This window comes from Astatotilapia calliptera, chromosome 4 (assembly GCF_964374335.1).
Source record: "Astatotilapia calliptera chromosome 4, fAstCal68.1, whole genome shotgun sequence".
NCBI classification, from domain to species: Eukaryota; Metazoa; Chordata; class Actinopteri; order Cichliformes; family Cichlidae; genus Astatotilapia; species Astatotilapia calliptera.
Window position 1 is genome coordinate 1884448 of NC_137425.1, and position 12917 is coordinate 1897364.

General features: G+C 42.6%; 2 protein-coding genes and 1 long non-coding RNA gene across 4 annotated transcripts in view; 2 read left to right on the top strand and 1 right to left on the bottom strand.

Annotated features, from left to right (window-relative positions):
- The first annotated feature begins 996 nt into the window (after positions 1–996).
- Positions 997–2792, top strand: eif1 (eukaryotic translation initiation factor 1). The gene is made up of 4 exons (XM_026163941.2): positions 997–1253; positions 1878–2041; positions 2138–2239; positions 2320–2792. The coding sequence occupies exons 1-4, from the start codon at positions 1223–1225 to the stop codon at positions 2362–2364; spliced, it is 342 nt and encodes a 113-aa protein (XP_026019726.1). The 5' UTR covers positions 997–1222; the 3' UTR covers positions 2365–2792.
- A 1639-nt stretch (positions 2793–4431) lies between these two features.
- On the top strand, positions 4432–8509 carry LOC145428220 (uncharacterized). Its single transcript, XR_013908453.1, has 2 exons — positions 4432–4642; positions 5090–8509. It is a non-coding gene; the product is annotated as an uncharacterized LOC145428220 (long non-coding RNA).
- LOC113020181 (trypsin-like) overlaps positions 8210–12917 on the bottom strand; it is a 28899-nt gene continuing 24191 nt past the window's right edge. The window contains exons 2-6 of one of the 2 annotated variants that reach the window (XM_026163937.2): positions 10962–10982; positions 10575–10737; positions 10129–10397; positions 9113–9255; positions 8210–9026 (exon numbers count right to left, since the gene is read on the bottom strand). In XM_026163937.2, coding sequence (XP_026019722.2) covers positions 8805–9026; positions 9113–9255; positions 10129–10397; positions 10575–10737; positions 10962–10982 — 818 coding nt within the window. In that variant the 3' untranslated portion in view covers positions 8210–8804. The remainder of the gene's footprint in view (positions 9027–9112; positions 9256–10128; positions 10398–10574; positions 10738–10961; positions 10983–12917) is intronic. The other variant, XM_080300069.1, reaches the window with a different exon arrangement.

Sequence of the window (12917 nt, forward strand, 5' to 3'; positions counted from 1 at the left end):
TTATAAAAAATAAAATTTGAATTTCAGTGCAGTTTAAGTAAAACGAGAGAAAGTATGGAAGGAGGGTCAAACTATTACATTCACAAACTTGAATACCTGAGAATCCATACTCTGAGGAGGGAGACACAGTAGTCTGATTTATCCAGTCATACAGAAAAAGACAACAATGGATGGAGTGAAAGAAACAACATATACGAATGTTACAACCAACCAAACGAGACCGAGCTGATGTAGGTTTTGTTTAAGTTCACTTCCCACCCCTGTGTCGAGTAGATTTCCCAGCTCTTAGATCAGTTAAGTGCACTTTATTAATGGATTGGATTTATATAGCGCTTTTCAAGGCACCCAAAGCGCTTTACAATGCCACTATTCATTCACTCTCACATTCACACACTGGTGGAGGCAGCTACGGTGTTATCCTTATGTTATCCTTTATTTATTTATTTTATTTTTAAATGAACAAATTATAATCAGAATTTTAATGAATGAATAATAAAGACACTACAACTTGAAATAATCTAAGAAATGTAATTCTATTTATTAACTATGACAATAAGATACAAAACAAAGGAAAAACATTTCTGATTAAATGAAATTGAAGTCACAACAAATATGAGAGAAATATTAAAGTTTTTAGAACTCAAAACCGTAAAAAATCATTTTATTTATTAAGCTAAACTGAAAAAAAGAGACTGGCCTCTCTTGGATTAATATAAGCACCTTGGGTGTATTCAACACAACTGCCTCATGTTTTAAAGTTAAGTGAGTTAATTTAACTCAATTGTTTAAGTTGCTGCCAAAACAAAACATCTGTGTACAACCAATGTCCACTTTCGAATTATATATTTGTGTGTGTGTGTGTGTGTATACGTTTTTAAATATAATTATATGTTTATTTGTAATTTTCCAGTTGCCAATTTGACTGAAATCTAACGACATGACGTCACCCTTCCGGTAAAGTTGAGAAAGAGTTCTGGGCGTGGCTGCCTGCGACGTGCCGTTCTTAGTCAAAGACGTGCTGACGCCAGTTTCGGGGCGGAGCTATAAAGGGTTGTTTTCCAGCACTGCCAACCTTACGCGATCTCCATTTTGTGAAAGCTGCCGAGGCCGAGCCGTGTGTCGTCCCCAAGAACCTCAGAAGACACGAACAAAAGAGTCTAAAGCAGCCGACGGACCGCTAGCTGACCAAGTTATTATCCGAAAGGAAAGCAAATCTTATCGTATGTCCGCTATCCAGAACCTCCAAACTTTTGGTGAGTGGTTTTTGATCGAAGAGAGCAGTCGCAGAGGGTGGGGGAAGGGCGAGAGCTCACGGTGCTAACGTCCAGCTTCAGCTTGGGGCCGAGGCTTATTTCCTGTGGCGTAGTTTCATTTACCTGCTTTTTACCTAACTAATTCGATCAAAATAAAGCGTGAAACTGGAGAAAATAAATGGGAAATGTCTGCCCGGATGTGTTAACTTTGTGGAAAAACGCTGTTTAGCGGCCTTGCTAACGTCAAAACGGCCGCCATTAGGCCCAAAAGCCGCTTCGAGCTACATATTTGTTTTCTTAGAAACCTTTGCCGCCTTTTTTTCTTCTTCTTTTGTTTATTTACTGGTGGCGTTAAAATATCGGATAAATGTCTCGGGTGTGATATACCGCGGGCTCGGTGGTGCCGCTGAAGTCACCCTGCCATGACTCTGCTGTTATTTGGCAATGGTTAAGAGCTTGCTAGCCCGACCTGCTGCATCTGTGCAGCTCTTCATTTGAAATATGAACCCCCAGTGGTAAACACGGGCAGGATTTGGCAGCAGGACAGCCAATCTGTATGTAAATCAGCCGGGTGAGCTGCCAGCCTTATGTGTTCATAATTCCATTGTGTTCTGCTCTTTCCAGACCCCTTTGCTGATGCAACTAAGGGTGATGACCGCCTCCCAGCCGGGACAGAGGACTACATCCACATAAGAATCCAACAGCGGAACGGGAGGAAGACCCTCACCACTGTCCAGGGCATCTCTGCCGACTATGACAAGAAGAAGCTAGTCAAGGCCTTCAAGAAGGTACAGCCACAGCGCTGCTTTGTTCTGAGTTTGGAGGTGGTTCTGGTTGTTGCTGCTGCAGCGTTTTTGCTGATTGACATGTTTTTGTCTCCACAGAAATTTGCCTGCAATGGGACAGTGATTGAGCACCCAGAGTATGGTGAAGTGATCCAGCTTCAGGGAGACCAGCGCAAGAATATCTGCCAGTTCCTCATTGAGGTAGGTCTTCGTCCAGATGTTGCCCCTGATGTTTGTTCTCAAAGTTGCTGAGTGTAATTGGATCCCTTTGTCTTCTGTAGATCGACTTGGCCAAGGAGGAGCAGCTCAAAGTCCACGGCTTCTAGGAGCTGCTCTCGACCCACCCCCCCTCTCCTCAAAGGCCATTAAACTCCCCACCCCCGCTACATCTCTACCCCCTCCTATGTGCTGCTGTTGCTCTTCCTCCCCCCTCCCCTCTTTGCAATCCCACCAGCTCCTGTTAGCTAACACGTGAATTACCTCTGAAACAAACATGGGACTCTGTAACACCACCGCCCCCCTACAACACCAGGGGGCAGGCTCACTCTCACAAAGACACACCACTGCAGCTCCACACAACATCAGGGATGAGTGGTGATGACCCTCCCACACACTTCCACCTCCTCGTCCCTTTTGTTTATTTCCTTTTAAATTTTTTCTTTTAGGTCTTGTGCCACAGTACGGCGGCACAGTCTCATGTAACGTTTTTGTTTTGTACTCTTAAGGTGTTTCAATAAAACGATGAGTCTCCATATTTTGGAGTCGAGTGGTGTCATGGGGAACGGGGTGGGGGCTGGGTGTGCAGGAGGGTCCCAGTGTTTGCAGGTCGGAGGAGGTGCTGAGGATGTCTGTTAAAAGCAGAAAGGGGTTTCTGTAGTTGGCCAGCTCCAGATCTTTACCTCCTCTCGTCCTGCCTCATAAGTTGCCATTGTTTACATCCATCTGAGTGGAGAGCATTTAAGTGACCATCTTCACCACCATCCAGCAGATTTGGGCTTCTTGTTGGGTGCATTTTCTTCTCTTTGCCAATCCAAGTATCACACTTTGACTGACGCGAGGCCTGTAAGGAAGGTGGAGTCTGTTCACTGTGATCAGATGGCAAAGTTACACCAGGGTGGGAAATTTAGTCCAAGCTGGTTTCATTTCTTTTGGGATTCATTAGTGAGGGTTTCCTGCTCTGGTCCTCAACCAGCTTTCTGGTTCAGCCCCACAGCAAATTTGGTACTGAACCTGTGGTTTATGGACACTTGAATCTATTAATTTCCTGAAATGCAATAATTTATAAACAAGTTCAGATGTAGTGATGCTGAAATAATAATGGTTTAAAACGAACACAAAGCCATGGCCAGGTCGCACTGTGCTACTGTGATGGAGTGTTTTGCAAGTTCCACATTTGGTTCAATAAAATTTCTGCAGTTGATAAGCCTGTCATGTGTGGGTGCTTTTACTACTTCAGTTTGCAGCAGATTTGAGCTCTGAGGTGGAGAACACATCTGTGGACATGTTTAATGTGTAAAATAAGGATATGCTACTTTGGTGCTTTATTTCTGTAACTGCACAGCTGTTTAAAGTAGACTCGTCAAAGTATTTAATAAAAACAAGCATATTTGCTAGTGATGTGTAGATGAGGCCTCGTGAAGCGTTTCAGCACATTCCCCGAACTTCGATACTGTCGACAGTGTTGCTGTTTTGCTCCATACTGACACCTGCTGGACCTTAAATGTCATTGCAGGCAACTTACTTGAGACTCTCAACTAGGGGTGGGTTTTTATAATCGATTCATCGATTAAAATCGATTCTGGCTTGGATAACGTAAAATCGATTCATTAAAATCCTGAATCGATTTTTTAATATAAATTTATTTTGTCCGAAATGCCAGAATCTCTGGTGACATCTCACAAAATTTCAAGAACCACCAAACAGTAAATGAGAGCAGGTACAGGGATTCTGCACATAGACTTAAACACACAGCGCGACCCGCGGATCAGAATCAGTTAGATGTCGCCTTTCTCACAGTCGGGGCTGAAAGCCGACAGCTCGCTGATTCTGATCTGTCGGCGGGTCGGCGCTTTGTGTTCACGCCCTTTATGCGCTGATTCTAAAGCTGTTAGTTTGATCTCTCTCCAAACAATATTGACCGAACCAGCAGCTAAAGAAGATCCAAACGCTTCACATAAACATCGTCATGAATTCACTCTTTTACTGTTTTGCTTCCATTGCGATGCGCAGCTCTCTCTCTCTCTCTCTCTCTCTCCCTCTCCCTCTCTCTCTCTCGAACAGTTTCCCTTTCTTCATTATTCGCTTGCTTGTTACGCACAAGTCTACTGTTGTTTACAGGCTGTCGGCCGCTGTTTTTTCCCCTTTTACATTCTTCCGAAAAGAAAACCTGTAATAAAACCGCTGTAACTTCAGAGGTAATGTTCATTAATTAATGGTTTTCTTTCGTTTTTGATGTACTGCAGAATATTTGTATAAAATCCCAGGCCAGGAAAATCACCTTCATGTTTTTCTGTGTTTTATCTTCAGCTACTTTGACACAAAGGCATCTGCTGTGATGCTCACACCTTGGATAAAGTCTTGCGAGTGTCAGCTTCCTTTTTATAGGTACAAAAATATGTAAATGTTCTGATCTGAATTATACTTCTGACTGTCAAAATTTCCCAGATTTAAATCGAATCGAATCGAATTAAATCGAATCGTGGATCGAATCGATTCGGGACCTTGTGAATCGGAATTGAATCGATTCTAGAAATCAGTGACGATACCCAGCCCTACTCTCAACAGACACTGATTCAATGACCTAGTCATACTTGTATACACTGTAAGGTACTTTCCATGGAATCATTTTATATCTTTTACATTTCAAATGTTGTAGACATCTTTAAAATATGTTGCGAATGACATTAAGTGAAAATTTAAATGAAAGTATTGTGAATGTAATATTACCCATTTAAATGTAATTGACTGGAGAGTTTATTATAAATTTCTATTCAGAAAAATAAGTTGTTTTTACATTCAGCCTATTGCATTTTTTTGACACCATTTCCCCAGCTTTGGAAAACACGCTCACAGGGCACAGATGAAGCTGGGGTACAAAAACTGTAAAGCCAGGTGGGAAAGGTTCGGATAAGATGTCTTCCTATTCCTCCAGTACCTTAAAGGATCCTCTGATCTTGGAATGTTTCTCTCCGCCAAGTAGCGCTGGACCTCAGTAATGGAGTCTGCTGTTGGGTTGTTGGGTTGTCTGCCAACTTCTCCATTGAGCCGCTGCCACAGGTATAATAAAAAATGCATGGCTGTTTTAGTTTTTGTCATCTACCCCAAATTAGCACACATTAGTATCAAAATAAATGTACGAATAAACTGATAATACTGAACTTGCCTGGAACAGGTGACTGCTCTGATGAAGGTCCAGGCTGTGGCTCAGATGTTGTGCAGGCAATTACTGCAGCACACTCCACTTTCAGGCGATTGACTTCCTCACTACACTTGGAGGAACTATGAAATCCGAGTGTTTTAAATCTGGGGTCTAAAAGTGTTGATAGGGTCAACACACTTAATGACTCCAGATTAGAAGCGGTGTCTGTGACACGACACCTCAGTTGGTCATGGAGATGGGTGGCTGCTTGTGTGTGTAGATGTAAAGAGTTCTGCTCAAGTGCACAATATAGCATTTTCATCATCATCACCTTTGATCCTGAACCTCCCCTCAGACAACTCCACTGTAGCCTGGTGGAAAGGGACCAACACAAGAAGTGCTTCTGTTACGATGTCACACTCATCAGCCGTAAGTGGAGTTAAATCTGTTGGAAGAGAAGCAACAGATTCCCAGCCTGCTTCTTTCTCATCATGAAGCCGTGACAGCATCTGATATGTGCTGTTCCAACGTGTTGGTACCTCGTTGATAAGTTTCAAGACGGGCCGTCCCACCTGCTGCTGCACTTGAGCAAGCTTTTCTTTGGCTGCAGTGCTGGATCTGAAGAATGATACGATCTGTCTAGATTTGTCTCTTATGGATGAAAGTTCAGGGATTTGATCACGTGATTTCTTGACTAATACATTGCGTTTGTGTGCAATGTGAACTGAAAGTCGAATTTGGAGAGTTCTTGTTGCTGCAGTCATGTTTGGTGCTGCGTTGGTCAGAAGACACCTTATTTGTGATGGCCCAGTCATCCATCATGACCGTTTTGAATTGGGCCAAATTGTCTGCAGTGTGACTTTGTGGAAAGTGTTTCACACCCAACACAGATGCGCACAACTGCATATTCTCATTAATGTAGAACCCGTCACTCTCCACAATACTAAGGGGTTGGCAGCCATTTATAATAAAATCCAGGACTGCCTGGTGCAGAACAGTCATCCTAGATGCTTGATTTCAAAATAATAGAACACATATTAATGAAAAATGACAATAAAGCTGTTCAGTGTCTGTATAGGCCGACCTGTGTTCATTCTCGGTGTGCTTGTCTCCTCATTTTCATGTTTGGCTCTGTAACGCCTAAACACTGAGGAGGTGCTTTTGTTTGTGTAAGAAAGCTCCGCAGAACAGATGCGACATTTAACCTGCATAACATGAAATAAATATTTTACACTGCAGGTCACGTTGCTGTTGTTCCTATTCTGATAGATTACACTGAAACAACGACAGACAAACAGTTACCTTATTTGCAGTGAAAAGATCAAAATGATCCCACACAGCAGAAATCTTTCTTTTTCTTTTGGGCTGCATTTTGTTATAGAGAGATATGTTTTTTTTAATCTTTGCGAGAGCCTTCTGTCACAGAGCACTTCTGACACTTGTCTCGACTCTCAATTTAAAACATTTAAAACTACAGGCTGAAGTCTTTCAGGTGTGTAAAACAGGCAGGTGTCACAATTCCTCTGATGGTGTAAAATTAACGAAAGGTCTGTGGCTGCTCCACACCGCTCCAGAGAATCATCCACTGGTGCTCCGTACTCCTCCAGCTGCTCATCACCGATGCGTCCAACCATGTAGTCAGAGTTTAAGCTGCATCTCTGCGGTTCATAAAAGAAGCCGGCACGGCGACACCGAGATCCAAAACTACGCTTCTCTTACAGTCGTGACACACCGAGGCTGCAGCTGTCAGCAGCTGTTTGTTGGTCAGTCACTGCTCTTAGTTTATCCACAGGAAACGAGTTTATGTTTGAAGGTCTCACTCTGCACATGCACGTATCTGCCAGGAGGGGGTGCTAAAAGATCTGCTTTCACACTGCACACAGTGTGTGTCATTTCCCTGAGGTCCACAGGACAAGCACTTTCAGCTTTTTAATTTCCCCAACATTTAGTAACATTTTGACAATAATCAAATAAAGTGTTATAACAAGCACAAAATCAGACCTGCTCTTTATTTCTTTATGTTAGGTGTCGTGATGATGTTGTGATAAGTGTAATTTGAATCTTCTTTCTCTTCTCTCCTTTGGTCACCTGCTGCTTTTGAGACTGTATGCTTCTGAGTTTTATTTATTTACTATAAATAATAAATAATGTTCAGCTGTAATGATGTAATACGTTAGCACTGCTGCCTGGGTTTGAATCCCCCATCTGGCTGGAGCCTTTCTCTATAAACCTCCATGACATTTACACCAGGATAAAGAAACAATAATATTATGAAGTGGTTACTGAAATCACGATAATGAGAAGAAGAATCAGAGAAAGAGCTTGCATCCATGTGCTAATGAGAACATCGTCGTAACCAGGCGAGCAACACGGCGAGCGCTTGGTGTGTGTGCTGCTGACAAAGACAGTTCAGTTCAAACTCCAGCTCTCATTTCAAATCCACAAACATGTTAAATGATTCTACTTTTTTCATCTCAACAAAAGAAAGAAAAAACAACAAAAGGTTATTTGAATTTCTTTTATATTTCAAATCAGTCCAAGAGGGATGATCATTGCCGCTGTGTTCCCGAGATCCCCAAAATATATTTCTTTAACTCCAACTGATAAATATTAGAGGCGATTTTATGAAAGCAAATCGATTCAGTCCTGTGGGCACTGTGGTTGTGGTTGTTTTAGGGGTGGTGGTTGGCATTGGTGGCAGTCCTTTGCAGGTGACACTGAGGTCAGGGTTAGGGGTTTGTAGCTTAAACCTATTCGCTGGAACGTTGAAGACAATGTAATTACACAGCAAAGCAAGACACGAGTAGGCAAAGTTCTTCATGTTTCTCGTGCACGGGAGAGAACCGGACAGGCGCCGTTCCTTCGCTTGACCCCAGTCGCTCTCGTCCGCTCCCCCGTAACACTGCTCTTTTATTGAGGTTACATGAATATACATAGGGTCATTAACATATGATGTCTACATACAAACAAAGAGTACCTTGCCTGTGTGTGCGTGCGTGCGTGCGTGCGTGCGTGTGTGTGTGTGTGTGTGTGTGTGTGTGTGTGTGTGTGTGTGACCCCATGAACGACTTCCCTAAACCTGCTGGTCTGGAAGTCCAGCAGTTCATCTAAACAAAAGGCACTTAGCCTAAAACAGACATAGATACGTTAATCCATAAAACAATAAGAGAAGGTACGAGCTCTCCCACGCTCCCAGAGTGCTCTGGGATGCACACAAAGTTTGCAGACTATTAAGGATCAAACCTCTACCAATCTACAACTAATTATAAAACTCTAAGAATATATAAGTAGATATTTCTAAGCACAAATGATAATCAACAATACAAAACCTGACACGTTTTGTGTGTGCGTGTGGGGAGGTTAGCCTGGGGCACCAAGCAGGCTAGGACCGCCACTGGGTGGCAGTCCTCAGCAGGTGACACTGAGGTCACTGTTGGTCCCAGTGGACGTGAACGTCATGAAGCCCGGCTGGTTGGAGGAGATCTGGGTCCTGATCCAAGTCTGGTACTGGGATACTCTGGCGTAGACTCCTGGAAGATTCGGCCTGGCACAACCTTCCCCAAAACTGACGACTCCCGCCTGAATCCAGCGACCGCTCTGCTTGCTCACCATTGGACCTCCTGAATCCCCCTTTGAGAGCAGAAACATTTACTGTTAGCTGAGGAGAAGAAACTGTAGAAGGTGAAAATGTGCCAAACACAGGTAACAACAATCACCTGACAGGAGTCCTTTCCTCCTGCACTTAACCCGGCACAGATCATGTTGCCAGTGATTGATCCCACTCCATAGTTACAGTTACACTTCCTGTTTCCCACAACAGGAACCTCCACCTCCATCAGGTTGGGTGAAGGAGCGGACGCTAAGGCAAAAAAGTATAAAGCAGAAAAAGTAAAGTCGATGAAAGGTCTCCCTCATTTGATACCAGGATTATTGTGTGGCTGTAATTCCTTCCGTATCAAAAATATTTTTCTTGTCTAGTGATATTTTAACACTGGGGAATGACGCTTTGGCTGTGAAATGGAGAAACAACACCAGTATTCACATGGCGAGACAAAAATTGGAAAGATTCTAACGTAAAATTGGCCAAAAAATGAGGTGAGTGGGCAGGTTGGATGCACTCCTTTTGCAGGCCTGTTGACTGCAGTGGCTTGTTTTATCTCAAACAGCTAACAGATCAACTGCAGAGGAATGGCTTATTTGAAGGTCTCTATCACGGTTCTGGGTCATTTTGACGCAGCATTTTCAGTTTCTTGCATTTTGGTATTATTCTCTATGATTTATGTTCTGATTCTCTGGTTGTGCTGTTTTGATTGTTATTATTCTATGTTTCAGTTTAATTCTGGCTATGAGTTTAGTTCTTGTTCTTGTTCCCTCGTGTTTAGTGTAGGTGTCATGTCTGTGCCTATTGTGTGCTTCCTGTTTTACTTTGAAAATCTGTGTCTCATGTCAGTGTTTCCAATTTTGCTTCCCTTGTCTCGTTAGGTCTAATTCCTCCCAGCTGTGCTTCCCTCCTGTCTCCAATTCCCGGATTACTCGACTGGGTACTTAAGCCCTTTTAAAACATTTAAAAAAACAATGTGTTCCCAGTCATCAAACTCAGATTTAGAACATTTTAGCTTGCAGAAGAATTTTATTGCTTGAAGTATTTCTGAGCCATCTGAGAAAGCACACTTATTTCTTTCAGTGTGGAGATTTTTTACTCTAAAAGTAATCTGGTGTTTTTATGACCCACCTCCTTCTCTAGTACTTCCCCAGCCGGTGACCCAGCTGTTAACACCGCTGTAGAAGATGCTGTCTGAAGCTGCCAGGCAGACGGGAGAAATGTAGTTGTTGAAGGTCACCGGTGAGGAGAGCTGCAGGAGGCAGATGTCGTTGTCGTAGGTACCAGAGTTGTATTTTGGATGTTTGATGATCTTTGTTACAGTTCGAGATACTGCATTGGGATTGGATCCCTGTAGACTCTGAAGGCCCAGATTCACAGTCAGTCCTCTCAGGTTGGTGCTGAGATCATCAAGGAGCACAAAACAGCATGCAGTTATTACGATGGCTAAAAAGAAATGATATTATTGATTCCTACTCTGTTAAATATTTATCCTGTTACACCCTCACCCCCTGATTAAAACCTTTTATAATCTCTTTAAATCTTGTTTAGAGTGCAGCTTCAGCCTCATTACTCACGTTTGAAAGCAGTGAGCAGCAGTCAGCACCCACTGACTGTTAATGAGGGATCCTCCACAGAAGTGGGACCCAGATCTTTGCAGACTGACCTGCCAGGGCCAGCTGCCAGCGCGGGCCGCCTGTCCTCCTACAATCCTGGTGTTGAGCTTTGGCTGACCACAAACTGAAGACCGACATTAAAACACAGAGTGAGCATTACTGTAGGAGCTGTAAACTCTCAGCACTACAAACTGCTGAGTGAGGACACAGTGATCCTGGACTAACAGCAGTAAAAAGTAATCTGATTTCAGGAGTTCACTGCGTTGCAAGTCTAGAGTCCAGTCAGAAACTAATATTCATCCTCATGATGTATTAAACATTACAAGTTAAAAGGAAACTTTATCTTACCATTCAGCTGTGACTCAGACTCTGAAAAACAGGAAAACATTTTGGTTAGTGTCACCTCAGCTATTTTGAGTCTTCAAACTGGACGTCTGGACTTTTGGTGCAATTCAAGCCTTTTGGAGCATTTTTAAAGACATCATCTGATCAATAACAGCGCTGCTGTGGTTTCAAGTCTTTGGTGTCTGGGAGTCCACGAACACATGATCTGCAGTTACATCATAAGTTTAAAGCTTATGGACGTGCTGCACATGATTACTACATGATTACAACGACCAAGAATTATTTTTAGGGGCTTGTTTATATTAAATAAAACATGATACAGAGCATCGCAGCACATTAAAAAGACAACAGCCTTAATTAACGCAGTGGACGATTGGACCCAAAAGTTGGGTTGATACGTCATCACTTATGTTACGATTCGATGTTGTCAGTGTTTTGTTTTAGGCGTGACTGTTATGTGTTTCCTGTTTTACTTTGAAGGTCTGTCTTATCTCAGTGTGTTCAGGTTAAGCTTCCTTGTCTCGTCAGTTCTGATTTGCCCCAGCTGTGTTTCCCTCCTGTTGTCCATTCCCTGATTGCTCGCTCTATGTATTTAAGCCCTGTGTTTCAGTTTGTCATGGTCGTGATCTCCCCCCGTGTTGTAAATAGTTTGTTGTATATAGATGTAAATAGTTGTCGATACTGTTTTTACTCGGTAGCTGTAGGGGTGAGAAGCCATTTTTCTTTGGGAACCTTTTCTCCTGTTTTTGGTTAGAGAGGCAGGTAAGACACCTGTAATATTTGTTTGGGGTTTTCTGTGAAGGTAAGCCAGCTGCATTTCATTTCTAGAGTTTTTGTTTGTTGTTTTGGCCATGCTCACCCTGATGCCTGCTACCTTTTGGGACTCAATAAACTGACTGGCTGTTGTGAAATCCGTGGTAGCTGTTTTTTGTTGGTTCGTCCTCCTTAAGAGCAGGGAGTGGGGGGGCATTTTTCCTTATTTTTGTTTTCCTTATGTCGCACGCCGGTTCCCTGGGCTGGGGTGTAACACTTAACAGATAACAACGAGGGTAACGAAAAGTCTAAATATGGCCACATCTGACTTTATGAGCTATAAGAAGAATTATTTCCTTGGTACTAAAACCGATTCTGAAGTACAATTTCACTAACTTAGAGGGTAACCATGGCAGATCGCCTCAAAACAAATTTCCCACGCGTGGGACTAATAAAGGTTATCTTATCTGGAAACAAGTGTAATCTCCACATTTCAACTTTTTTCAAAATAGATTTTCTAATTTAATCTTGAAAATTCGACTTTATTCTTAAAATGATCAGTAATGTTTTTTCCTAATGTGGCCCTAATACTCTGTAATTAAGTTCTAACTACATAATTATATCTAATAAAGTGACTTCTTACATTCATGTATATTATATCCAATATAAGCATTAGAAATATCCTGTCTCAGAGTGATGCTGAAAAACTTTATGCATTTATTACTTCCAGGCTGGACGACTGTGATTCATTATTATCAGGAAGTCTTCAGTTAATCCAAAATGCTGCAGCCAGAGTCCTGACAGGGACTAGAAGGAGAGAGATTTCTCCTGTATTGGCTTCCCTTCATTGGCTCCCTGTCATGGGCTGGGACCCAGCATTTTCTGTTCATTTTGCATCATTGGCATGTACTGTAGAAGACATGCTAAGTTCTTGTTGTCTCTACCATTAGTTCGGATTTCAGTTGCCTTGTATTTTGACATTCTTTTATGTTAAGTCATCCAGTCCAGTCTTTAGTCCTTGTCGATCTAGATCCTGTTGTGTCGTCACCCCTTATGTTCCAGTCTGCCTTGTTCATGTTGTCAAGTCAGTATTACGTCTGCCTCCGTCATGTTTCCTGTTTTATTTTGAAAGAGTCTGGTGTTCTTTGTTCATTGTATTTAGTTTCACTTCCCCTGATCGCCCCTCGTGTGTATTTAGTGTGTGTG